Source organism: Corvus moneduloides, chromosome 17 (assembly GCF_009650955.1).
Source record: "Corvus moneduloides isolate bCorMon1 chromosome 17, bCorMon1.pri, whole genome shotgun sequence".
NCBI lineage: Eukaryota > Metazoa > Chordata > Aves > Passeriformes > Corvidae > Corvus > Corvus moneduloides.
In genome coordinates, this window is record NC_045492.1 from 13,386,187 (window position 1) to 13,410,917 (window position 24,731).

General features: G+C 43.9%; 1 protein-coding gene across 3 annotated transcripts in view; it reads right to left on the reverse strand.

Annotated features, from left to right (window-relative positions):
• TSHZ2 (teashirt zinc finger homeobox 2) overlaps positions 1 to 24,731 on the reverse strand; it is a 214,155-nt gene that overhangs the window by 61,917 nt on the left and 127,507 nt on the right. The window contains exon 2 of one of the 3 annotated variants that reach the window (XM_032126690.1): positions 19,123 to 22,074. In XM_032126690.1, the coding sequence (XP_031982581.1) occupies positions 19,123 to 22,074 (2,952 nt within the window). Of the gene's footprint in view, positions 1 to 7,967; positions 22,075 to 24,731 lie in introns of those variants that run through there. The other 2 variants (XM_032126689.1, XM_032126688.1) reach the window with 2 other exon arrangements.

Consider the following 24,731-nt stretch of genomic DNA (forward strand, 5'->3'; position numbering starts at 1 on the left):
GGATATTTGGCTCAGCCCTTTGCCCAGGACAAATAAATTAATAAATAAATAAATTCCCAATTACACCCGAAATCTTTAACAGCGACTCAGTGAAAATCAGCGTTTTTCGTAAAGGGCTATGTAAGCACGGTAGGGAAAAGCTGAGAATTTCATAATGGGAGAGATTCCTTCCGTAAATACCTCTCAGGAAGAGAGTGGAAAACAAAGCCTTCAAATGGCTAATGCATAAATAAACTAACACCCTATAACCACTTGAAATCGGCTTTTTAAACTTTTTAAAATACTGCTGATGAGCTTAAAATGAAAGAAAACATCAACCTTGCAAGAAAAAATACACTTTAAAAAAACCCGTTTGTCTAATAGAGAAGCTGCTTCTCTAATTAAGCAATTAAGGCTCAGCAAAGCAGGCGTTATCATCACATAAAGGTCATTTCAAATGAAGAGGAGCTGAAAAACGCTGTTGTTGGAGAGTTTTGTGAATGATGTCCTTACGATTGGTGGCTGCTGGTTTGAAAGGAGCCGAGAATTACTCGACAGAGTGTTTGGATTGTCTTCAGCTCCGAGTCAGCCCTGGGAATGCCAGGGTCTGCTCCCGGGGCTGGCACGGCTCCCGCTGGAGTCCGCAGTTCCCCTTGCGGTGTAAAGCACACCGAGCCAGCCCCGGGGAAGCTGTGCTGGATTTACACCTGTGGGACTGACGAGGCAACGAGTGCGGTCACCCTGCTCGGGATCCCCCGGCGGCTGTCAGCGCTGCCCTGCCGTGGGGATGCTTTAACCCTGCACTGCAGCAAACCCGGCGTTATTCCACAGATACCAAAGGAAAAAGGAAGCCCAGACGCAGGCCAGGGGACCCGAACAGGTTTAAATAGATCGGATGTGATAATTAACGTCCAGTGAGGGACATGGGGGAAGGAGGAGGGACAAAACATAAAAACAATTTCCACCTTTATTTTAAGTTCTTTTGACAGATGGGAATATTTTCTGTTATGCTACTTGTGGTTTGGGTAATGAGATTAGGCCTTACATAGCAGGAAGCAGAATTAACTTTGTTTACTTAAAGTGACACCGTCAGCTTGGAAAATCACATTTCCATCTGAAATGCAGTGCCTGCTATCATTACAAATAACCCCTGAGATCATGATAACTAAAGGAGATTAGAGATGAAAAGAACATGTTTCTCCCTCTCTTTTAATTTTTTTCGATATACTTGGTTCACACCGTGCAGCTGAGAGCACTCCCTGCAGCAGAGTCCCCACATCTCCCTGTGCCCCCCTGTCCCCCTGCGCTGCTCAAGGTGCAGGAGGGAGCAACTGGGGCTGAGAGGGAAAAGGGATGAAAGCCCAGCTGCCTCTGGCTGATCTCAGGCATCCTGAAAAATACCTCCCTAAAGGCAATTGGTGTGGCAGAAAAAAAACCCCCATCCCAGCAGCACTTTAAAAGGCATTTAACATCGGGTATATAACAAAATTAAATTTTAAAAAATGAAGACTGGAATTTTTAGAAGCTGGCTGATTATAAAAGTCCCTCAGCACTGGCCCCTGAGTGACTTCCACTGGAGGGGCCATAAAAGGGCTGGGTGTTACCAGCTGCTGTATCACACACAGGCAACAGGACAGATCCTTAGGAAGGCAAGAGGGAGGAGCGGGAAAGGCTTTACAACAGGGTATTTCCTAAATAACCAGCTGAAGCACTGGAACGTACACGTGTGAAATGAGCAGGCTTGCACATCCACCATGGAAAACTGAACGGGAAAGAGATGCCCTGCATCCTCTCTGCTCTTCCTACAGAACTCATCCCAGCCTGGCTGACAATAATCACAGAAAGGGCTGGGGATGAGGACACCGAGGGTGTTCCTGGTGCTTCGCCCTCCTCTGGCAGCCAAAGCCAAGCACGGGGACTTGTCCTGGCGGTGTTCGCTGTGCTGTGACCCTGGCAGTGTTCACACAGCGAGGAAATGCCTCCTATCTGGCACAGTCACTGCTGCTTCACGTCAGCAAGAGTGACAGGTAAAGAGAAAAATCTGAGCCCAGCACAGAGATGGATCCAAAATATATAAATAACCAATTAAGAGAAAATATTAATAAAAATATTGTAACAGATCCCAATCTGCTGCTGAGTACCAATTGCCAGTAATAATCTCTATGGTAACTGAACTCTCTTTGGCCTCTCTCTGTATGCAACCAGTGTTTTATGGGGGTTTCTTTCCCTCCCCCTATTTTCATGGAAAGTTTTCAAAACTGGTTTAAATATTATGATATTTTCCTCCTCAAGTGCTAAGTGGGAGAAGTATTGACTTTGTGTCAGTCTCTAAGCAGATTTTCCCTTCTGTACATGACTGCCTTAGAGGTGACTTTTGGGAGGGCACTGACTGGAAGTTCTGTTCAAACACAAAATAGATGAGGGAGGTTTTCCAAATCTAAGAGGTTCAAATATTGCCCAGCAACAGATAAACTGATTGGGAAGAAAGGAAAAAATTACTATGTAAAGATGTTGCTTTCAGTAGCTGGGGAAACTCTGCCTTTCTTTGGTGCTTTTTATTGTTTACCTGGGTGCACTTGTCTCTTCTTGCCAGTTGCTCTCTTGTAATCCCAGCAGCATTTTCTGGGCTCTGGGTGTTCCCCTTTCCCAGCCTGCTCCTGCTTTGGCTGCTGGATCCAAAGGAAGGCATTACCTTCGGAAGCAGCATCACTCAGTAAATACTTGTTGTGTTACATCACAGACGAGGAAGGTTTGAAGGGAGAACATGCAGAGTCCTGTGAAAACTGCTCCTGTGTGCACGTGGGTTTTATTCAACTTCTCCTCACTATAGCACAAATAATTATAACACAATTTTACAGTGGAAGTATCAGACCTTTATTCAGTCTGGCTTTTTTAACTGTAACTCTGTTATGGCAAAAGATCCCCCAATGAGAGAGTTTGGAATTAGGTGCAACCTATGAGTGAAGAGATAATCTTGAATTCCATTTAGAAAAACTTCAAAAAGGGCCATGGGAGCAATGCTCCCTCTTTGCCTTTAAAGCTCAGGTTTCTTTCAAGAGACAGAGAACATTTAGGTGCTGAAGGATCATGTAAAATCCCTGTGGAAGTTCATGTCTGGAGGTGCTGGATAAATTAGAGTCATTCTGCAACTCTTGCTCCTTTATACCACAGCCCAAACCAAGACCTTGGAGCTGAAGTTGTGGAGTGGTCTGAAAAGCTGGAGCTGGATTCAGATCCAGATCTGAATTTCCTAGTGGTTGCCTGTCTTCCATCTGTTTGTATTTGGATGTCTCTTAGGATATAAGCAGCAGTTCTGGAGTGTCACACATGAATAAAGTGGATAATTATAAAATTAAAAGATATAACATGCTTCTAGGGGAGATAAGACTACAATTAAAGAGTATAAACAAAGCTGAGTCTGATGTTCAGACTGATATATTTATTCATTAAATGTAATAACATAAACAAGACTATTAACTGTCATATTTTAATGATACTGTACCCTGCAAAACATACTCAGGAAAAAGTCCTATTGACTTCAATAGCAATGCCACATAAATTTAAATCATGGCTGCAGTAAAACAAAATGTCATCGTTCTTACTGAAGATTATTTGTTGTAAATATCCCAAAATGTTAAAAAAACACAAACCTGTAACTCGCTGAACTAGGGCTGAGCTCAAATGTTTTATCTGTAAATCCAAAGAAAGCCAGTGGGGAATGCAGAAACCTGTTCCCCAGATAACTGAAATTCAGTATTCCCAAGAGGGGAAAGCAGCCAGGCAAAGCTGCTGTCTATCCCATGTCTCCCTGGAAAACACTGGACATATTTTTGCCCAGGAGATGGCAAAATTTGAGCAAATGTCACTTCATATCAGCAGTGTTAAGATCAGATTCTGACCTTTTTAAATATTGTTAACAGTCAGCAAGAGAGGAAGCCTTACAGCAAAAATTTCTATCTGGAAAATATGCAGTAACTTGCTTGGGGTAAGTAAAAAGCCAGTCTGGAAGGAGAAAAAGGGTTTCAAGAATTCTCCCTTGCTGTAACAGCATCAGTGCCAAGAAGATGCAAAACGGGACCATTGGAGTCACAACAATTCATCCCACTTTGCACAGTCCCTGCTTACCCTGGGCACCAGGCAGGGCAGAGGCAGCTCTGGCGTGAACAGCACAGAGGTGACCTTCAAAGGGGCCTCAGCCCAAATTTGTGACCTGCACTGAACTGTGAATGATGATGTCAAATGTTTCCTTGTAGAATCCCTCATTAAATTCCCTGGCGTTCGCCGCACGCTCAGCGTCACTTGAAGTGCCGAGAAAACGAGCGCTCACTGTGCCATGACAAAGGCCATTGGTTGCCTCTTTACTGAGCCTGATACATATGGTGAAAACATATTGACTAATTACTTGCCATTTTCAAAAACTGAAACCACTCCAAAGCCAGGCCCAGGATAATAGAACAAGATAGAGAACGGAGAGTAAGGACTGGGAGAACGGGGAGGGGGAACAGCTCAACTCTGTGACTGCTCATCCCTTATTCAACATCTGCTTTGAAATATGCAGAGAAACAACATCTCCCTGCTCCAAAGTGCTTAATGAAAACCAGGAAATTAATGCACCTGATTAGTACAGCTGTTCCAAACAGAGACTGGCTGAAGTTCACAGACAGACCCAGCCTGCTCCCACACAGGAGCCTCCCAAGGCTGGGATTCAGCTCCATGGTGCTCAGTTTCCCAGTTTTCCAGGGTTCTGGAAAGTGCCCCAAAGAGGCAGGGAGAGCTCTGGGCCATGGTGATGAAGCACTTTGAGGGAGATGGATTAAAAGGGGAGATGGATTAAAGGGGTCAGCATGGAGCGTGAGTCGCTGAGACACAATTCCCGTTTCAGTTTTGCAAACACAAGCAGTCCCTCCCAGCACGGAGCCCCTGACAGGATCCCCCGTGCACAGCCTTCACAGGAGCCTTTTTAGTGCCATCTCACTGCCAACACCTCCCAGTCATGACAAACCAGTCCACTCAGCTGATGAGGAATCTTCCCTAAGTAGTGGGATGAACGTTTGACAAGTTAATTTCAAGGTAGCTCATGGAGTAGAAGCAACGGAGAGCTACACAACTGTAAAAAAAGAGAAATGTTGCTGGATAAATTCTGCCAGTAATGGATGTGTAACAGAAAATACACTTAAAATTCAAGCTCTTTGTATTAGAAGACAGGCTCTTTGGTTTTGAAGGAGGAATTGCCAGGGCTCGCTGGAGCTGGGGTTAACAGGAGTACAATTACTGCTATTAGAGTTTTATGATTATGAAACTTGTGCTCCTGTATCCCCAATTTAGAAATAATAGGAAATGCTATGGATGACTTTTAAAAAAAATCAAGACAATTTATATTAAAAAAAAATCAATAATTATTCCCTTTTATTTTTCCTTTAAATAATCCACATCATAGAAATCAGAGACCTGAATAGGATGCCTAAAGTTAATGGCATTATTAGACAGAGAAAAAAGGAAAAGTGATCAAAAGTTTGACCCATTTACCAAAAAGTTCAGTCTGTAGAATCTTGCTATTCTACCAGTTATTATTTTTTTTTAAATTCAAGATAACTCTCAAACCATGTTTGGAGGTTAGATGTAGTCATAAACAGAAACTCAGAGCAATTCTTGAACATTTCTATTGAGTTGCTATTTTAGAAAGACATAAATAATCTGATATCTTTCATAAAAGCTTCACAAGAAGTTTCATTTTCCAGCTTAGAAACTAAAAATAAAACACTTGAAATGATTGATTTTCCTTTAAGGCAACCGTGGAGCCTGAGTTGAGAACACCACTGGTAAAGTCCTGGTAAAACTCCTGGAAGAATTCCCAGCGTTTTGAACAGGACCAGATATTGTTCATATTGTTTTTCATTCTTGTTCTAAGGTAAAACCCTGAGTCGATCATCACAGTTTTGCCCCTGTTGCATGAATATGAAGGTTTAACAGAACGGCTGCTCTCCAGGGAGTGGGCAGAACTTTTTTCCATGGACTTTTGAAAAGCAGTTTGCCAAGCTTCAGATCCTGAGGCGTGAAAGCTTCTTTCCCTGCTCTCGTGGAGTTCCACCTCAACTTTCCCCCAAAGCCTGGGCAAACAGCTCAATTCTACATAGAAGCAATGAACAGAAATCCTATTCTTATTTTTTCTTTTTGTTCAAGTCATTCCCAGGGCAGTGGAACCTTCCCTGGGCAGCTGAGGAGCCGCTCCCTCTGCCCCGGGGGAGGCAGGAACGGTCCATCATTAGGTGCTAACAAGTCATTTTAATGCCTTTACTCTTTCCAGTCAGGGTTTTTTTTAACTTCCTGGCAGTTTCCCAGCAGTGAGCACCCTGATGGAGCCCTGAGTGCCCTGCGGGAGGGATGAGGGAGCTGGGATAGCGCATGGGAAGCTCCTTTGGACGCTTCGTTCCCTCTTGGAGCATCCCCGCTTTTCCCGGTGTTTAATCCCTAAGTACAGCCTTGGCTGCCTTGTCTGCAAAACTGCTCAGCGAAGCCAACCAGGGAGTGCCTGCCATGCCTGAGAGTGGCACACAATGGGCCGGGAATGCCCGGGATCCTTCCCGCTCCTGCTTTTCCTATCACTGAACACAGCCCATCACTCGTGTCACAAGCAGGGGCTGGGAGGAAAGGCCAGTGCATTAAGACAGCACATAATTGTCATCTCTGAGTTTCTGACATTAATCGTTTTACTTAAAGAAGCCAGTGGAATGGTTTTTTTGTGTCCCCCCCCACCTCAAGTGACAACACCCAGGAGATAGTCTGGATAAAAAAATTATAAAAATAAAATTAAAAAAAAAACCTCAAAATTTTTTGCTAATTAAAAGTAATGTGTTTTCCCATTTTTTGGCAATTTGATAACACAAAACACTTACTTGGGGGCCACAGGGGGAAACAAACTGAGACGGATAAAAAATGTTTTGTGTTCATCCAAGCAAGACTATGTTAATGCACATTATCCCATTAATGCACATCAACATCGGGAATAAGCGCGCCAATGCAAGCAAGAAGCATACACTTATCATCATTTGATAACATGTTTAATGACAGATTGACGGTTGATTTGCAAATGTGAACTGGCATCAATGTTGCTAACTTCAGCTTCTGCCGCCTCCTCTGCTATGCCAGCATATTTATGTGCATAATTTGATTTCGCAGCCACACTGTTAGTACATTTTTAATATTAACTATGCAAGAACAGACAGCCGAACTTAAGTTGCACTGATGGTTTGAGTTCATTAGATTGAAAAAGATGGGCAATGCTGACAAAGATGGAGATGGCAGCGCAACATCAAAGAGGCAACACTTAACAAACACACTCCATTTTGAACAAACCGAACTAACACATTTCATGTTGTCGGCTGCAGCAGAGCCCTTATGTACAACAGCAAGAAAAAAATATGCTGCTGCCCTGGGCATGCTGATAGCAGCTCTGCAAGGAGCTCAGTAGGCCCCTGGCTGCAGAGCTGTGAGATATTTCACTCATCCTTTGCAGGTAAAGGGCTGATTCTGAGCCCACGGCCGAGTGACAGCAGCAGAACTCCGCGGCCCCGCACTGGAGTTGCTCCTGATTTACGCCGAGGCACGGCAGAGCCCGTCCCCACTCTCCTCCCAGCGCTGGCTTTCCACAGCTGGGATTCTTTATGATGAATAATAAAGAGATTTTGCTGAGAGCTCAGCTCCTGCATGAACAGAACTGCAAGTTCAGAGCCCCGGGGCCTCACGCTGTGAGGGGTGGGATGTCCTTCCCGTGTCCCCGGAGCCAGCACCCGGCACTGACACTCCTGGTGACTGCCTCTCCTTTGGTGATCCTGGGCAATTCAGCTCTGCTCTGGAGAGAACACGTAGCAATGAGCTGGGAGGAGAATATTTCATCCTCTGCTCACATTAATGTCTGGGCATATACTGCATCTAGTATGAATTTGCTTGTTGTGCCACAATATATAATAAATTTGAGGCAGTAGCTTTATGGTGCACGTTGTAATTTTCACTTTTATGCTACAAAGTGACCATCCGCAGCATTCTGACCGTACAACCCGAGCCACTCCATGCAGGACATAACATTAGCACCTCTGAAGCACGGGCAAACCATGATTTAGACACACAATTAGATGGACCAGGTCCGCAACAATTCTCAGCTGCCTGAATTACTGCTCAACAGCCTAAAAACATATAGCACATAGGTCCCTGCTCTGCAGAGCTTTTAAGAATGTTCTTAAGTTTGTCCCTAATCAGCAAAGCAACTCTTACAATTGCTGCTACTCAGAGATTACTCCTGGACCAGAATCCCATGGTGCTTGGACCACTGCTGCTGATCCCCCCAGGGAGTGCTGGACAAGGCCAGGGTCATTAGGAAGCTGTGATTAAATAATCAACATAAAGAGTTGATTATTGAATTTAATCCTGGAGACATTTGCCAGGGTGGGACACTGAGTAAGGGAGCACAAAAGGACCTTCATCGATCTGCACCAGGCAGCAGCAGGAGGATTCCTGGTGCCCCTGCCCTGCTGGCAGCTCTTGAGCCAATGCCTCCTGCCAGCATGCTGCCCTGGAAAAACTGCTTCCTTTACTGTCTGCTGTGAAAGAAACCTGAAGCTTTCATTTCAGTAAAACCACTTGTGGAGGTCTGTGCTCTTTTTACAGACAGACCTGCATTGCAGGGAGAACTAATCCTAATTCCTGCGCATTCTGTTCAAGAAGCTGTTAAGCAGCTCCAGTAGCTGGTGCTGTACAGACCCCCAAAGGGAGGAATATCTGAACAAACAGCCTGGAGACCCTGGCACATGTGTAGTTGGCTCTTTTTGAATCTGTGGATGCTTTAGGGTCCAAAGCCCACAGCAGACGCAGTGCTGAGAAGGTGCTGTACTGAGGGCTGGAGGATCTCTGACTTAGAAAGGCACCAAATAATTTCCAGTGACAGAGGGCACCGGGTAGATCTTGCTCATCCTAGTGGGGACACAAGACACCTTGGAAGCTTTCTAAAGAGTGAAAGAACTAGAAAAAACAAAGGAAAAAAAGGCCAGCAGAGACAAGTGCAAGAATGAGGCCGTGCTCATCTTATTTTGCTGTCTTTTAAGATAACACCAGATTATCAGTGGGCGTTCAGAGAGGCATAGGAGCAGCAGGGTGAGCCCTGAGAGCTGAGCAGCAAAGGAGGAGCTGGTCAGCTCCTACCCAGCCTTGATAATTGTCCTGTTAACAGCCTCGTGCTGCCTCCTCCTTACCTGGGCTGGAGCCACAACCGGGAATAAAACAATTGGGAATAAAAATTCATCCCGGGAAGAGGAGCTGCGGCCACCACTCCCTCATGGTGGTGGGACAGCAAAAGGGACAAGAGCTGTCTGCAGGCTGTAGGAAGGCTCCCCCACCCAGCCCTGGCCCAGCACAACCCTGATGTGCTGCTGGCACTGCAGGGAGGGCTCTGCAAGGGTTTCCAGCTCCGCATTTCTGCTCAGGACTGCCCCAGCTGCTGCTGTGCCCATGCACGTCCAGCACTGGCTGTGGGGAGCTGCAGAGGACAGAGTGAGTGTGACACAGCTGGAGGGACCATTTGTTTTCTCAAGTCACAATTATCTCTGCTACCACATTTGTGTCCTCACTCTTGTCTCGTTTTAAGTAAGTTACAATTCTCCCACTCTTGTTACTGAGTAGATGCAGATGCCACTTTGTTCTGTGTGATTTATAGCCAGTAGCTAATGTTCAGCTATAATTCCCCATTTTAGACATGAAAAATAGCCTGTAATGCTCAACACAAGGGCCTCTCAACAATGATATATAATTTAAAAATTAACACGAGGACAGAGGAGCCACGGGATTTTGAACTAGGGACTCTCTCATTCAAAGGTTAAATCTCTACAAGGTGAGCTAAAGGAATTAGTTGAGTTATTAAGTAAATGCCTCTGTTCTATTTTCCCAGTACATTAGCTGTTGCAGCCTTTTCCAGTTCAGTTGTGTTCTGCCCCAGCATGTTCAAAGTGCAAATGCTCGTGGCACTGTGTTCACACATTTGCTTTTTTTCAATGTCAAACAAACTGGAGCTGCTCAGAGCCAAAGGTCAAAGTGGAGGGTCCTTAAGGAAATCTCCTGGGAAATGATGTGATTGTTCTCATGTCTTTATTGTGTATAAAATCAGGCTTCATACGTGGCTCATCCTTTCCAAGCATCTTAAAACTATAAATGAGTCATGACTCATTCCTGCAACACCTAAGTTATGTAAGTGGTCCTGCTAATTTACTGGAATATCTCGCATAACGAATCATTTCCAGGATCAAACTCTGAAGCCTCGGAAACCTCTGAGCTATGAAGAGCTCCTTTAGAAAAAGAGAAGTTAAAACCCAACCTCACACAATGAGGCAAAAGCAGCACAGGGGACAGAACCTGCGTCACCTGACTCGCTCTGCCAAACTCAAGCCATAAACCCCTCTTTTGGCAAAGCTCAGCAACTCAGAAGGCTCAGGGAGCATGGAAAGGAAAAGAGCTTGGCTGTGGAGAGGTTTGGGAGGTGGCATTCCTTTCCTGCCTGCTTTCTGTTCCCAGTGAGGTGCAGCTCATCTCCTCGCTGCCTCCTGCTGCACTTTGGTTAATGGTCTCGCCCCAGCATCAAATACTACATTTATGGATTACAAATTTATTGACATTTGACATTTGCATCAGCTTTCACCTGATCAACAGGAGCTCTGACTGCCAAAGGGAGTTATTATGGAAGATTTCAACAGCCATGGGAATGCCAAAAAGGTCATTAAATCATATCGGGAAAACAATGTGTTCATAGCATTCATACATTTAGTCTTGCCAGTAAATCTTCTGGTTGATGCTTGGACCACCTACTGATGATACTCAAAGAAAAGGAGAAACAGGGAGAATTGAAGAGATGAATTAAATTAAAACCAAATGACATGACGCCTGGCACAGTGGGATCTTTAATTTTCTACTCTGTGAATCCAGAATAAGCAAAAAAAGCAAAACAAAGCACAGTGGCTTGACTTTCTCGGAGTGAATTCCCTCCATACAGGCAGGGCTCAACTAAATAATCCTGAGTAATGTGTGCACCCCACATTATTGCATGAGATTTGTATGTGGGAGGTGCAGGATTCAGAAAACATATGGCACATGGAAAACAAATGACAGGGTGTGCTTTTACACTCGTGCTGGCTATACTTATCACTCTTGTTGATATTTTTTTCCAGACGTGAAATATGAATGTAGGAACTTTTACCTTAATCTCTTCAGAAAAATACCCAGAGTTAATTTTTTGTGCATTTGTGATTTACAGGAGGCCACTACATAATTCCTGGGAGAGCAGAAAAGGCTTTAAAAAACACGGATCAAATAAACACAATTACCTCCCTCATTGTTTTTTCCTTGGATGACAAACCTGGGTCTTGCACCATAAAAACACCCAGGCCAACAGATCAGAGCTCCATGGAATTAAAGAGGGAAGTGAGTTACTGGACTGGGAGCCCACCCACAGCCTGTCTGTGGCTGGCCAGTGCAGGCTGAGCTCCACTGGAGGCTGATCCTGAGCTGAGCGAGCACAAAGGAAGTTTGAGTTTGCCCTTCTCTGGTGGAAGAGCAGCGTGTTCACCTCACATGAACACAGGCAGAAACAGACCATGGCATTGTCATATCCCAGAAGGAATCTTCGGTGGTGTCCCTTGGGGTGTAGATGAAGAGGTGGGAAAGAGGAAATGGCAGTCTCTTTGATATAAGGGACGTGGGCAGCCATGAGGACGCAGTTCCAGAGGAGATCAGTGCCAGCAGCTTGTCCTGGCCCCCTAAAACAGCTGGTGTGGTGTAGCCACTGCTGTGCTTGGAGCATGGACAACAGAGGTGGAATGAAGAGTGGCAAAGGGAATGGGGCAGAAAAGTTCTCCCAACCCTTGGTTTGAAGCAAGAGAGAGGTGGAGGTGGACCTGCATGGAGATATTGATGGGCAGCCACGCCAGGGCACCAGTGACATGGGCTGCGGTAGATACCCCCAGGTCACCTGGGTGGTTCATGGTACAAACTTTGGGGGGGTCAGAAATGGGGAACGTTTGTGAGTTTTCATTAAATGACTGAAAACAGCAGCTTCACACTGGAGTTTGAACAGTTCTCCCAGAGGAGAGGGCAAACCCACTTCTGTGTGCGCAGAGTGCAGAGAGCATCCGTTCACCCTGAGGCCTGGGATCCTCTGCAGCTCAGGCTTCCCAAAGGAGGAATTCCTTCTCCTTCTTCTGGAACAGCACTGAGCAAATGGTCTTGTCTGGCCCGAGGAAGGGCTGGTGAGGAGAGGCAGAATCTGCCCTGCACAGACCACGCTGTGCTTGGTCTGACACAGCTGCTGGAAGAGGTGGAGAGCAGGGGAACAACCACATCAAAGCCACTCCAGCCACCTCTCCTTTCCTTTCAAAAATGTCACTGCAGCACCCTCCGCCTTCTGTAACAATGTTTATCATTGTTCTTCGATTGTCTGGGACAATAAATGGTTAGAAATGAGCATATATCACCAGGAAATCTCTGCCTGCCCCTTCCCCCAAGCAGTGTCATAAAAACGTACAAATTCACATTAATAATGAAGTGCATTTCCCCGAGAAGCCACTGTGTATCTCAGGGAGAGCAGGCAAGGTGGCAGTTGCTGCAGAGTTTCCTATTAAAGAGCAGAGCAAATACTCATAAATCTGATGAGGGGCCAAAGCACATGTTAGGGCTGTCTCCCTCTTAATGGAACCTTTTCTGAAATGAAAAAAATATATATCTCGATACATTCAGGGTATTCATTAGACATGACAACCTCCTCCGCTCCCCACGGCTCCCTCCCCCACTCCTGCATGTGCTGACCCCCGGCAGAAGATCTGAGTGCTGGCAGGGAGGGGGTTTGGAGGGGAGGAGGAACTGTTTGGTTTTTAGTAAAGGGATTGTGTAAATTTGCTACAATGGACAAGTTCCCTCCTGGCCCTGTGTGTTCCTCCTTCCCTCCACTGCAGCCATTCCCAGGGTGTGCTCCTCTTGGATACCTGGGATCTGCTGCTCCCCACAGCCAGCCCAGCTGTCCATCCATTGGGAATGAGAGCCAACAGAGCCAGTGCTGCTCCCCAGAGCAGGATCCTCTTGCAGGAGACCTCTCCTGCCCCCTCACACCTTTGAGGGCTCAGCCAACTCGTGCTCCTGGGAAAACGTGATTCTCCAGGCACAGGGGGACAGCAGGATGAGGATCAGCCCCCTTGCCTCCCTCAGCACTGGGATTTTGCTGCCTGGTGTTGTGTTTTAATGTTATCCTGGCTGGACACCCCGGGGAGGGTGACATGCTTTTGGAGAAAATCCACAGTCCTGTTTAAGCTGTGAGCTCTGTACCGGGTGTTTGTCCCACCCCATTCCCCCGCTGGCAGGGAGAGTCCTGGGCTGGAGCTGCCCTGGTGCAAATCCTGCTTGAATTTCTGCAGGACCCAGCACAAAGGCCTGATCCCTCCTCTCAACAGACCCTGCCTGATGCACAAACACACCCAGCTCCAAACTGAGGGGATGGGAAGAGACCGCAGAATGAGGCCTGAAGACTACAGCTTAATAATCATGAATTATCTGTTCATTATCCCAATAAATAGTGAAAAATCTCTTCCTCCTTTCCTCCTCCCATGAAGCCATATCTATAATTTTCCTCATTTTCCGTCTGTGCTCTATCATATTTGCACTGAGTGATCATCCTGCTAAATTACATTATTTTTATTGAAAGGTGCTTTGGAGGGCTGGATACTGATCATGCCTTTTCTTTTTGTTATTGATCTTTGTGATTTGATTGCTGAGGTGTAAAATGTATAAATAAGACTCAGGTACCCTTCCTTTGAAATCTCACCAGGTAAAAATGTTCTGCTATAGATTATGAAGGCTGTAGCATTTAATAATATCAGGCACAGCAAGGAGAAGGCAAGATTTTGATGTCCTTATGAATAGTGAATGCTGGAGGAGGCTGGTACTGTTCAAGGTCAGTTAAAATCTGGTCGAAAGTTGCTGTTTCTTTGTGAGCAGAGGAGCTCCTGCCTCGGAACTGCCACATGCAATGTGTTTGCACAGAGCCCAGGAACAATGTGGGCTGACCCAGCAGGTTGGAAGCTCAAATGCAATGTTAAATAATACTGATCTTAATAGCAACACGTAGTATTCCTAAAATCCAGGAAATCTGCATGGATACATCAGCGCTGCCACACTCTGATGGATCATCTGGCCTGACCCTGCTCTCAGGGAAGCCAAGAACACACTATTATTGGATTTACAAGGACCAAGATTGTCCTTGATGGCTAGACTGAAAAAATGTTATCCAGGAAAATTCTGAAGATTTAAAAATGTTCAGTTAAAAAAAAAAAAAAACTGGATATACCACTTCAGGGAAACAGTGATAAATTTCAAAGGATTAGGGGAACTGAGGCTTCACTAGAACAGGATTATTTTGAGGGAGGAGTGATGGGTTGGAGGTAGTACCTTACTTCAGCAGGATTTTGCTTCAGCAAAAAGGCCAACCTGTTTCTTTTCCTACCTCTCTCTCCTCTTCTTCTTTGTTTATCCCAACAAAAATTTATTTTAAAATGGAACTTCCCCACAGATTTTCTCTTCCCATTGAGAAACCATCCTTTATCCAAAAAGACATTGTCTGGAAAGTCCCATTTGAATGGAAAGTCAACACGTCCATGGGATGAACCCTCTTTTTCTGGCTGATGACATGGGGAGCAGAACCCTTGGTTTTGCTGGTAAATTCTGCTCACAAAATTGTGGTGACACTACTGCAAGCAGCTAGATCCCAGCATGTCTGATTCTCCTGAAAGGGTCTCTCAGCTTCTAATATTTGTTGCTAAGAAGAAATGAAAGTTGAAGAGCAAACTAAATTCTCTAAAGTAGAATTTTGGACCACTGATTCACAAAATTGTCCTTGACCATGAAACAGCCATATTGGCTAACAGTGGAACGTGATCAGAGCAGCTCCTACTGCTCCAGAGGGATGAGAAAATAAAATCCAGAGAAGAAAAAAATCTTCTATTTTGGTATACTTAACACATACAGTTATCTACGTGTCCTATATATCATTTAACAAATTGCTTTGCAATTCTTACAGGGCGTGGTATAATGACTGATTTAAAATCACTGCATTGCTTAAACTGCATTGTTCTTCATCAAGTTGAGTCATTTTTATGTGAAGTGTCAAGCTCTCTAACAAATAACTGCTGCCAGACAAATCAAGTTCCTCATCTTAAAGCTACGGCTAAATAGTTTATAGCTTTAATCTGCTCACTGAGGTGTGCAGTCTATGACAGTAATTATAAATGCAAGGAGAAATTATAGCTGAATGCTTTAACTGCATTAGGAGCCATTTGATGAACAATCATGATTGCCTGCTCATTTTCAACAATAGAGGGCAAGTTAGTGTCAGTGCATTAGAGAATTTTCAGTTCTGCTCTGCTCTTTCTTCCATTTACCACAGAATGTCAGTTGTCTCCTATAAAGTAGAAAAAAAGCGCCGCAGAAGCTTTAAACTTGATGGTTAAAAAAAGACAAAGGAGGAAACAGAGAGAAAAACTGTTTATCATTATGACTCATTTTTTTTGTTTTGTTTTGCAGCAGCCTTACTTTCAAATTAGTTCATCTCAGGTAGCTGCCTGTTTGCTTATCGGGGTCTTTTGAAACAGAAATCCCCCCAATCAGGCTGGTTAATTTGACTTTATTGAGACTTATTTCTATCAAAAGTTGTAGCTAAGGCCACAGAGAGCCTCAGCCAGTGACCAGCTCCGAGCCAATCTCACCTGCCTCTGAAGTGACAAATACAATTCTGCCCTGCCTTTTTCCTCAGAACAACATAAAAATTCTAATTCGGTTGAAGAAATGAACAAATGTTCTTCAAGGTGGAAGTCAACACGCAAATTACTTCTAATTAAAGCCATGTTTCCTAATGTTCATGGGTTTTCTATGAAGAACAGCAATAAAAACAAATTTGAAGTGGGTTAAATGAAAGAGAATAGAGATGTCTGATTGTTGTATATTACACATAATCTTACTTTATATTACTAAACCCATATCATTTAGAAGAATTCAGGAAAACACCAAAGATGAATATAAAAGAGATATATATACCTTTACATTTAAGAAGAATTTATGGCAAATTTCTTATAAACAGCCTCACAGAGGTCTTAAAAATAAATCCATACCCATAACACATTTTTCTACAATACTAACCCAGATTATTCATTTATATTTTTAATGATAGCTAACATTTGACAATATAACCTCTACTGGTAAATGCCACTGAAATATAAAGTACTTTATGTATTTCTTTACTTCAAGTACTCTTTCCACTGTTTTATTTCCATTTATTTCAATCTATATTCTCTATTTTTTTGCCTATTTCACTACAATTTTGTCTTCAAGAAGGAAACACAAATGCATGTGTGTGTTTTAAGGATCTCAGCTTTATATTTCTCATTTCTAAATACTGTGTTCCCTCTGTTATTATTCAGATGTATACTGGATCTAAAAAATAACATGGTAAGAGTAAGTAAAGTCTGAAAATCCCTGTTATTTGATTTAGTCTCCTTGCAGATTTGTGAAGAATCCGTATGAATAAAGTCTGGCCTCCCCACTCCCAACCTCGTCAGAACTTCGGGAGGCTTTCGGCTCCGAAACTGTAATAAAATCTTTACAATGCCATCCCAAATACCCCATCATTTCAGACAATTTGTGCTATCATGCATACCAACTGAAATTATAGCTCCAGATAACAGTGCTATCACTCTGCCATTGCAATTTAAATATATTTTTTCAAAGGTAAGATACAACCTGCATCTTGATATAAATTAGAAATGGATGAATATTACGAGGACAGCAATTTCTCGGGATCCGGAGGCAGGAAGGACAGTCCCTTATTTATGTAGTTACACATCACCTGAATAATATGTCTCTGTGCAGGTTATTACAATGCAGAAACCACTTTTTTTTTTTTTTCCCTTGGAGATTTTTTTCTCCCCCTTTGTGTTTGTTCCTCCAATCCTCAGCAGTAGTAACGTGTTTATAAAGGTGGGTGTTTGGTTTGCCTCTGAGTAATAACACGGTGCTTTTAAGACCAAATCTGAAACATTTGTCACGCATTAAGCCATGAATGTGCCAAAATAACTGTTGTATTAATATATCTGGCAGATAGCTTTTGTTTGATAGTCCCCAAATTATTGGTTTGCTCTGATATCTCTTGTGTGAAAACTATGAATGGCAGAGTCTTAATAATCATCAACTGGTGGGGAAGGAAACAAAGTATGGGATGTTTGTTCCTATCCAGTCTCTCAGCAATGATGATTTGGAATGCCCAGGAAAACAAGCAACATTCTAATGTTGGGTTAAAATGCCCAAATAGATACTTTAGGGCATTAGCCCTATTTAGAAAACAAACTCCTTTCGAGTGAGATGGAATTTTGTTGGCTAAAATATGCAGGAAGCATAAATCTCCTCCAGTGCAGACAGCACGAACAAGATGCATGCAAAACTTAAATCTTACTGCACTTGAATGCTGGCGTTGTACTCCATGGCAATAGCTTACATTACCCAGCCCAAAGTAACCCCTTGATTAGTGGTTTAAATTATTCAAAAGTAGTCTTTATAATGGAGCTTAAGTGACACACAGCCCTCGTGCCGGCTCTGGCCACAGAAAGTGTTTCCTAAAGCTTCATGAATATTTGCAGCAAACAAATGGGAAATCTTCCCCCAAACGGGGGTTGAGCCCCTGTCCCCTCCATCAGCCAGAGGATGGCCACAAAGCCAGGTGGCATCAGTGACAACTCACAGCACATCTTTCATTTTCACCATGTGGCAAATTCGTTTTCTGACTGTTATTGAAGTAATGAACACGTTGGAGAAAACCTGGATCTGCACGTGATTGTTCTGCAAACACAAGCAGAGCCTGAGTCTGCTGGAGGAATTGCTGGGAACAGCTAAACAGAGCCCTCCTGGAAAAAAACTGGTTAGAACAAAAAACTTCTATTTGGACTTTTAGTTGATGTTCTGCATATTTATTTAAATCAAGAATATTCAAGTTTGTGAATCAAGTAAAATTAAAAATGCAAAAATGGTGTGGCATCTGAATATTACATTACATGTTATAAACATCGGTTGTGGCAACTGGTGTATCTTGCAGCGAAAAAAAATAGCAACACTAATGTAGCAGTATCCTACTAACAGGTCTTGGAAATATTAAGCTTGTAAAAAATCTCAATTAAGCATTAACTCCCCCAGGTTATATGAGAACTTGCACTGAAGTCAGTGATGTTTATGGATTTACTTCCACCAACACAAAGCAAAATATAATCAAACATCTTAAAGATTAAAAAAGGAATGATGGAGAGAGAGGTTAAAATGATGTGACAAAAAAGGCCACTCACAGTAGCAAGTGTTTAAGTAAGTGTAAAATATTAAAATATTTTACAAAACTGAACATCCAAATATCAACAGAAGAATAACTGAACTTCTAGATAGGAATTTTTCAGTTATTTGTAGATTCTTGAGGCTGTGTTTGAGATTATGAGAAACTTAGAATAATTGAGATTTTGCTAATTTGACTTTTGAATTGTCTTCTTTTTCCCCATCCAAATCAGATTTATTGGTGTGCTAGCACTGAAAGAGGTAATAACCTTTTGGGTTTCAGCGCTCTTTATCTGCTTTTTCCATTCTCACTGCAAAGAGTAGCACTTAGTTCTTGCATTCCACACGGAAGTGCAATGGATGTGAAATGATTTATTCTTAGGAGCAAAAGAGAAATGGGCAAACAGCTATTTTGCAAATACTAAGCAGCAACATTTCTCTCTAGGGCTGTGTGGATTTGCATTGACCAAATTCTCTTCCTGAAAACGTTATAAAATGGATGTGTACATGCGAGGGAGGAGCGGCGCAGCATACACGATGCATTTTATACTGTTTTCCTACTTTTACCAAAGCACGGAGCCTGACGGAGCCTCCTGGAAATGCTGAAATGAAAACTCACTATAGAGCATGCATACCTTAAGAGTTATTCTTCATCCACTTCTGCTACAAACTGTGAATGGTGTTCTGGTGACTTGCTGTGTGTTTTGCTTAGATGAAGTTTTACTGCATGTTTGCTCGCAAATGTCCGACAGCACAACTTACATTTGAACTTAGAGTCTGTGTCCTCTTCTCCAGCTATTGTTTCAGGAGATCTTTGAACTGAAACTCTGGAGATTTCTTGCTCTACCTTGGTTTGCTGCTCCACAGCCAGCCTGTTCATGTCTTTCATTTGGAAACCTAGGTGGGATTCTAAGTGGCTAATGTAAGTAGAGGGGGTTCGGAACTGAGATGCACAGTCGCTGCAATAAAAGACTGGATGTCCTTTGTCCATGTTTTTCAAAAACTTTGTTCCTCCGGTTTTCCTAAGTTGATACTTGACATTTGCCAACCAGTGGCTGATGGTGGTCATCGACAGTCCAGTGAATTTGGAAATCTGCATACGCTCTTGTGGGCCTAGATCTGATAATAAATATTTACCTTCAGATGTCTGGAAGAGGCTAGAAGCAAACTGAGCTTGCAAAATGAGCAGATGCTGAGGGTTCCAGTTTGACTGTCTGCCCTTCCTTTTATGCAGAGTGGAGACTTCCGTGGAGACATCCTCGAAGCGTCGGACATCTATTTCCAACTTCATGGACGGGATCCTTGAGGATGCAGCAGGTTTTGGTGTGGTAGCTTTGGGAAGAACTTTGACCATGTCGGCGATGTCAGACAGAGCATGCTTTTGAGGTGGAGAAGTACAAGATTGTGCTTGAGCTGACTCAGCTTTCTTGCCTTTGGATTTGGTCAGGTCAATAGGCTGATCATTGTTTTCAAACAAATAGTGCCTGGAAACACTTGCAGGCTTTGGTGGGGTTGGAGCAGGAGATAAAACTGGCTTCTCCATCATATTTAGATTGGGTTTGTGGAACATGGAGATTGTGCTAGAGCTGGGGCTGCAGTTGGACTGAGGCTGTAAGGGCTCAGTGGCTTTGCCCAGGTGATTGTTCAGGACCGACTGCAGAGCGCTCAGGGGGTTCACACAGGGCAGCTCTGAGGAATGGTTGGCAGCAGCACAACCATTACTGAGAGAAGCTGCTGGTGGCTCCTTGAGGACTGGCTTTTCTTTTCCACTGTCCTCTTTAATTTTGTCTTCTTCTTTCAAGGGGCACGGTTCTGACTTTTTTGGCTCCACAGAGGCTTCAGCTTTGAGGAGAGGTTCCCTCTCACTCTGGCTTAGCAAGGCCGGCTCAGCCTGGACACCTTCCTTAGCATAGTCCTTTTGTACCTCCTCCTTGTCCTCAGCCTCCTTCTTCACTTGAGTGCACTGGCTCATATTTGCTGAGATAGGGACCAGAGGCATCACCTTCCACTTGGGCGCTATGGGCCTCAGTTTATTGGTCATGGTTGGCCTGATTTGGAGCACCTGGGATCCCACAGGCAAGGACGGCTTGGCTCCCTCGGAGAGCTGGTAAGCTGCGTGGATGCTGGGATACGCACTCCAGCTGGGAGCTCCGTTCTGAGCTTTATTGATGGCTGTTGTGACAGTGTTCTCCAAGGACTTTAAAATGTCCCCACCACCCTTTGAACCATCTTCTAAATCTTCTTCTCGGAGGTACTGGTATTTCATTGTGGGGTCCAGGGGTTTCTGAAGAGTGTCTTCGTACTCCTCAGTTTTCACTGCTTTCTCATCTTTGTTTGCATCATCAGCTTTATCTTTTTTGCTTTCTTTTTTAAGTTCAGAGGCAGGACCAATGCATTCTGCAGATGATTTACTGGTTGACTTTGAAACGGGGCTGTCATTGGCTGGTGCTTCAGACAGCGACTGCATTTTCTCCACAGCTAAAGGATCCAGAACAAGTTGCTTTCCTTTCTTTGAAGCTGAACTTGTGACTTTCAAGAAATGGCCAGTGACCATCATGTGGGTCGTGAGCTGCTGCAGGGTATCATGGGAGCTTCCACATTCCATGCACTTCAAAATCTGGGATTTGCAGGCCTCGAACTGCCAGGTGTAGCTGGCCCCGTTCTGGTACCCGTAGCGGTTGTTGGAGGAGAGCTGCAGGTTCGTGTTCTTCTGAGGAGAGAAGGTGTCAGAGAAGGACCCCGTCGTGGAGTCGGGGGAGCAAGGCCTGTTCACATCAAACACACGTTTCTTGGCTGGAGTGACCATTTTTGAAGAAATGGTTGGTACTGGCTCCTTCAAAGGCACTTTTTGGTAATGTTTTGTTTTTATCATATGAACACTCAGATCTTGAAGGGAATCAAAAGAGTCACCACAGAACATACACTTCAGAACTTTTTGTGCATCTTCCTTGTCCATGTCCTGGAAGGCCCTTTTCCGGGGCTTGGAGTAGCTGGTAGGTCTGTGCTTGTCCCTTTTGTGGTTGTCATCCTGGTAGTGCCCTGTCTCGTTCATGTGGACCGTGAGTTCTACCAAGGTGTCGTAGGCAGCGCTGCACTGCCGGCAGCGGAACCGGCTGGCGCCCGTGAACACAGTCCCGCACATTTTGCTGCTCTGCCTGTAGAGCTGCACCGAGCTGAACAGGTTGGGCTTGGAGACAGGCCTGGAAGGTAAATTCTGCTGCAAGCTTTTGGACAGCGCATCTTGGTGCCAATCGAAATCAGCTTTGTTCCCTCCGTTCCTGTTGTCACAACTCCTCTTTTCAGAGTTGGACAACTTGAAACCCAGCCCCAAGCCTGTCCAGTAAGAGTCCGACAGGATGTTGGCATAGACTGCTGTCATTTTATCCATGCAATCGTGTGTTTCGCTCTGGGCTTTGGGGTGGGTGCTGCTTTTGGGGTCCTGGGGCTCCCTGGAGCAGATGTTTTTGATATCTGCCACATGGTCACTACTGTCACTCAGTAGTGATTCGTTCTCTGCATCCTGGTTGGATATGTGACTGACAGGGGAATTCTGGAAACTGAAGTTCCCTTTCTGCTCAGGACCCACTTCGTGCTCCTCATCCGTGCCAGTGTCATTGCTGCCCTGCAGCTGAGCAGTTGAGTTGCTGTCATCGTCATCTTCTTCCTCCTCCTTTATGTCTTCCTCTTCCTTTAAATCTTCCTCTTGGACATAACCTGAAATGTAATGTCAATATATGAAACAACCTGTTAAAGGAGAATACTACAGTTCCAGTTTTCTAGTTTCACTGTGTATTTTCTTTACTAGATTTTGCTTTAATCTATAACTATATTCTCTGTTAGTCCTGGAAGTGAAAAAAAAGCCAAATAATGTCTCTTTTTTTGTGAAGGTTGCTGCATTTTGTTGGCAGATGATCATAATTCTTTATAACTGCCAGAGATCCCAAGTTAATAATTTTCCTGTCATGGGAGTATAATTCTAACTGTCCTGTAATGGGACAGTTGGAAAATTCGTATGTAAGTATTTAAAGTTTATACTAAAAGCTTCAATTCTATGAAATTGGTTTTGGCATCAGCAAGAGAAAGGGTGGAATTTGCAAGGAAGAGAAGAAAAGTAAGTGCCATAATCTTCCTGGTTCAGAGCATCATCTAGGTACAGTGACCTTTTGCCACTTCATCACCTAAAATGCACTTTAGGATGTACACAAATAATTTATACGTCAAAATACAACATCTGAAAGCATTAATAGGCATAAATGAAACTCTTGTTTATAAAAGTAATGTACTGTGTACCATAAAAGCAAATTGTTCTTCAGTAAAAACAAATCCATAAATTTCAGGGCAAGAACCCCTGGAAGTTACAGATTTGACAGAGGTAGACTGAAGCTAATTGTAAAACTGGAAAAGTAGAACAAATCCAGAAGGATTTTCTTTGGCAAATTAATTATTTAATTACAAAGATGAACTTGATTCTGGAAGAGTATATTTATTTAGAATCCAATTCCTTCCCATTATCTGAAAGTCACTTTATGGCTCTTGAACAACCTGGCTCACTTAAATTTGGTACTTCTGACCCAGTGATATCCTTCTAGCAAATCCAGAGGAAAGTGTTCTACCTTTCTGATGACCATCTGGACAAAGCCTTCAATTTTCCAATCCATTTGCATGATCTCACCCCTTCCCACACATGTTTGCCATCAGGCCAAAGAGCTGAACCAGAACCAGAGGAACTGTTCCCTGCATGAAGCTGCAGCACAAGAAAAGGGAAATGATGGCTCTCTGTGTGATGGGAGCTAAGAAATCCATGTGTCACCTTTACCACATCCTTCCCATGGATTTAGGACCTGCAGTGGCCACACAGGCTTAGAGCTGGGCTTGGCTTAGAGCTGGACTTGGCTTACTGCAGGGATGGTAGCAGAAGGTGTCGCAACCAGAGGCAAAGACACAGCAGTGGCTCTGAACAAATGACCTGCACATCACTTTAGCCTGATAAAATAATAACCACACAGTAGGAGGAACACTGTGCTCTTCAGCAGATGCTTTCAGCAAAGAAGCTAAATATTAAATGCTAAATACTAAAAAATAATCCCATTAGGATTGTGCTGGGTCACAGCAAACATTAACAGGTGATCAGACTGGAGCAGCAGCAAAGAGCACTTAGACCTCAACAGTTTTTTCTCCTGCTTAAACTTTTCCCTAATAACCAGATACCACTTTCCCTTTGCTGTGTGTTTTTTGGGGGACCAAGGAGAAGGCAGGGACATGGAGGTGGCAGAAGGTCCCCAGGTGAGGAGCAGTGACCCTGTGACACACGGCCCCTCTCCAGGACATGTCCCAGTGCCAGGCACACCACACTGAGCATGATCTCACAGAAACAAGGAGGGGATCCAATGAAGGGATCAGACAAAACACAAAACAAAGAGCATTCCCAGAGCTTTGGGTTGCTGAAAATTGGATTCTCCATTCCAGCACCAATTCTTTGAACAATATTAACCCATTTTTCACCAGAAGGTAAGTTTTTCCTTTGGAAGGTACATACAGTAGCTTATGCCTCACAAGATCCTTTGTCCTTCCCTAGAAAAAGCAGAAGTACCAGACAGCTGCACATCCCCCACAATACGGATAAAATTTGCTGCTTAATTAGGCATTGACATGTTTACTATAACCTTTACAGAAGAGTAACTTGTGCTGAGGAATCCTCTTTTTTTTTGGTGTCTGTGTAAGATACTGCCACAGTCTCGTGTAAGTGGTAGAAGTAACAAGTTCCAGTGTCTTCAGAGGGTTCACAAGGAAGCCAGGGAGGGACTTCATCAGGAACTGTAGTGACAGACAACGGGGAATGGCTTCAAACTGACAGAGAGGAGGTTTAGATTAGACACATGGAAGAAATTGTTCCCTGTGAGGGTGGTGAGGCCCTGGCACAGGGTGCCCAGAGAAGCTGTGGCTGCCCTGGAAGTGTCCAAGGCCAGGTTGGACAGGGTTTGAAGTACCCTGGGACAGTGGGAGGTGTCCCTGCCTGTGGCAGGGGTGGCACTGGATTCTGTGATTCTGTGATCCTAATTTACCAGAAAGCACCATCAAAATTTCACAAAACCATCAGTCACATCTGTTTTAATGGTTTAGGGGTTTGGGCAGCTTTAAAAACACATTTCAGTATCCTCCTTGTAAAAGCATTTCTGTTTATGTAAATGATTTAAATTGCTGTGGGCATTTTAAGGACAGTGGAGACCAGTTCTACAAGACAACCTTGGCTACAAGAGATGCTCGTGTTCTTCCAACAGGGCTTTTTAGTAAGATTTCATCGGACATGAAGGGTTGTAGCTGGTTAACAGAAATAACATTAATTTAAGTGGACTTTGCATTATTTATTTTAG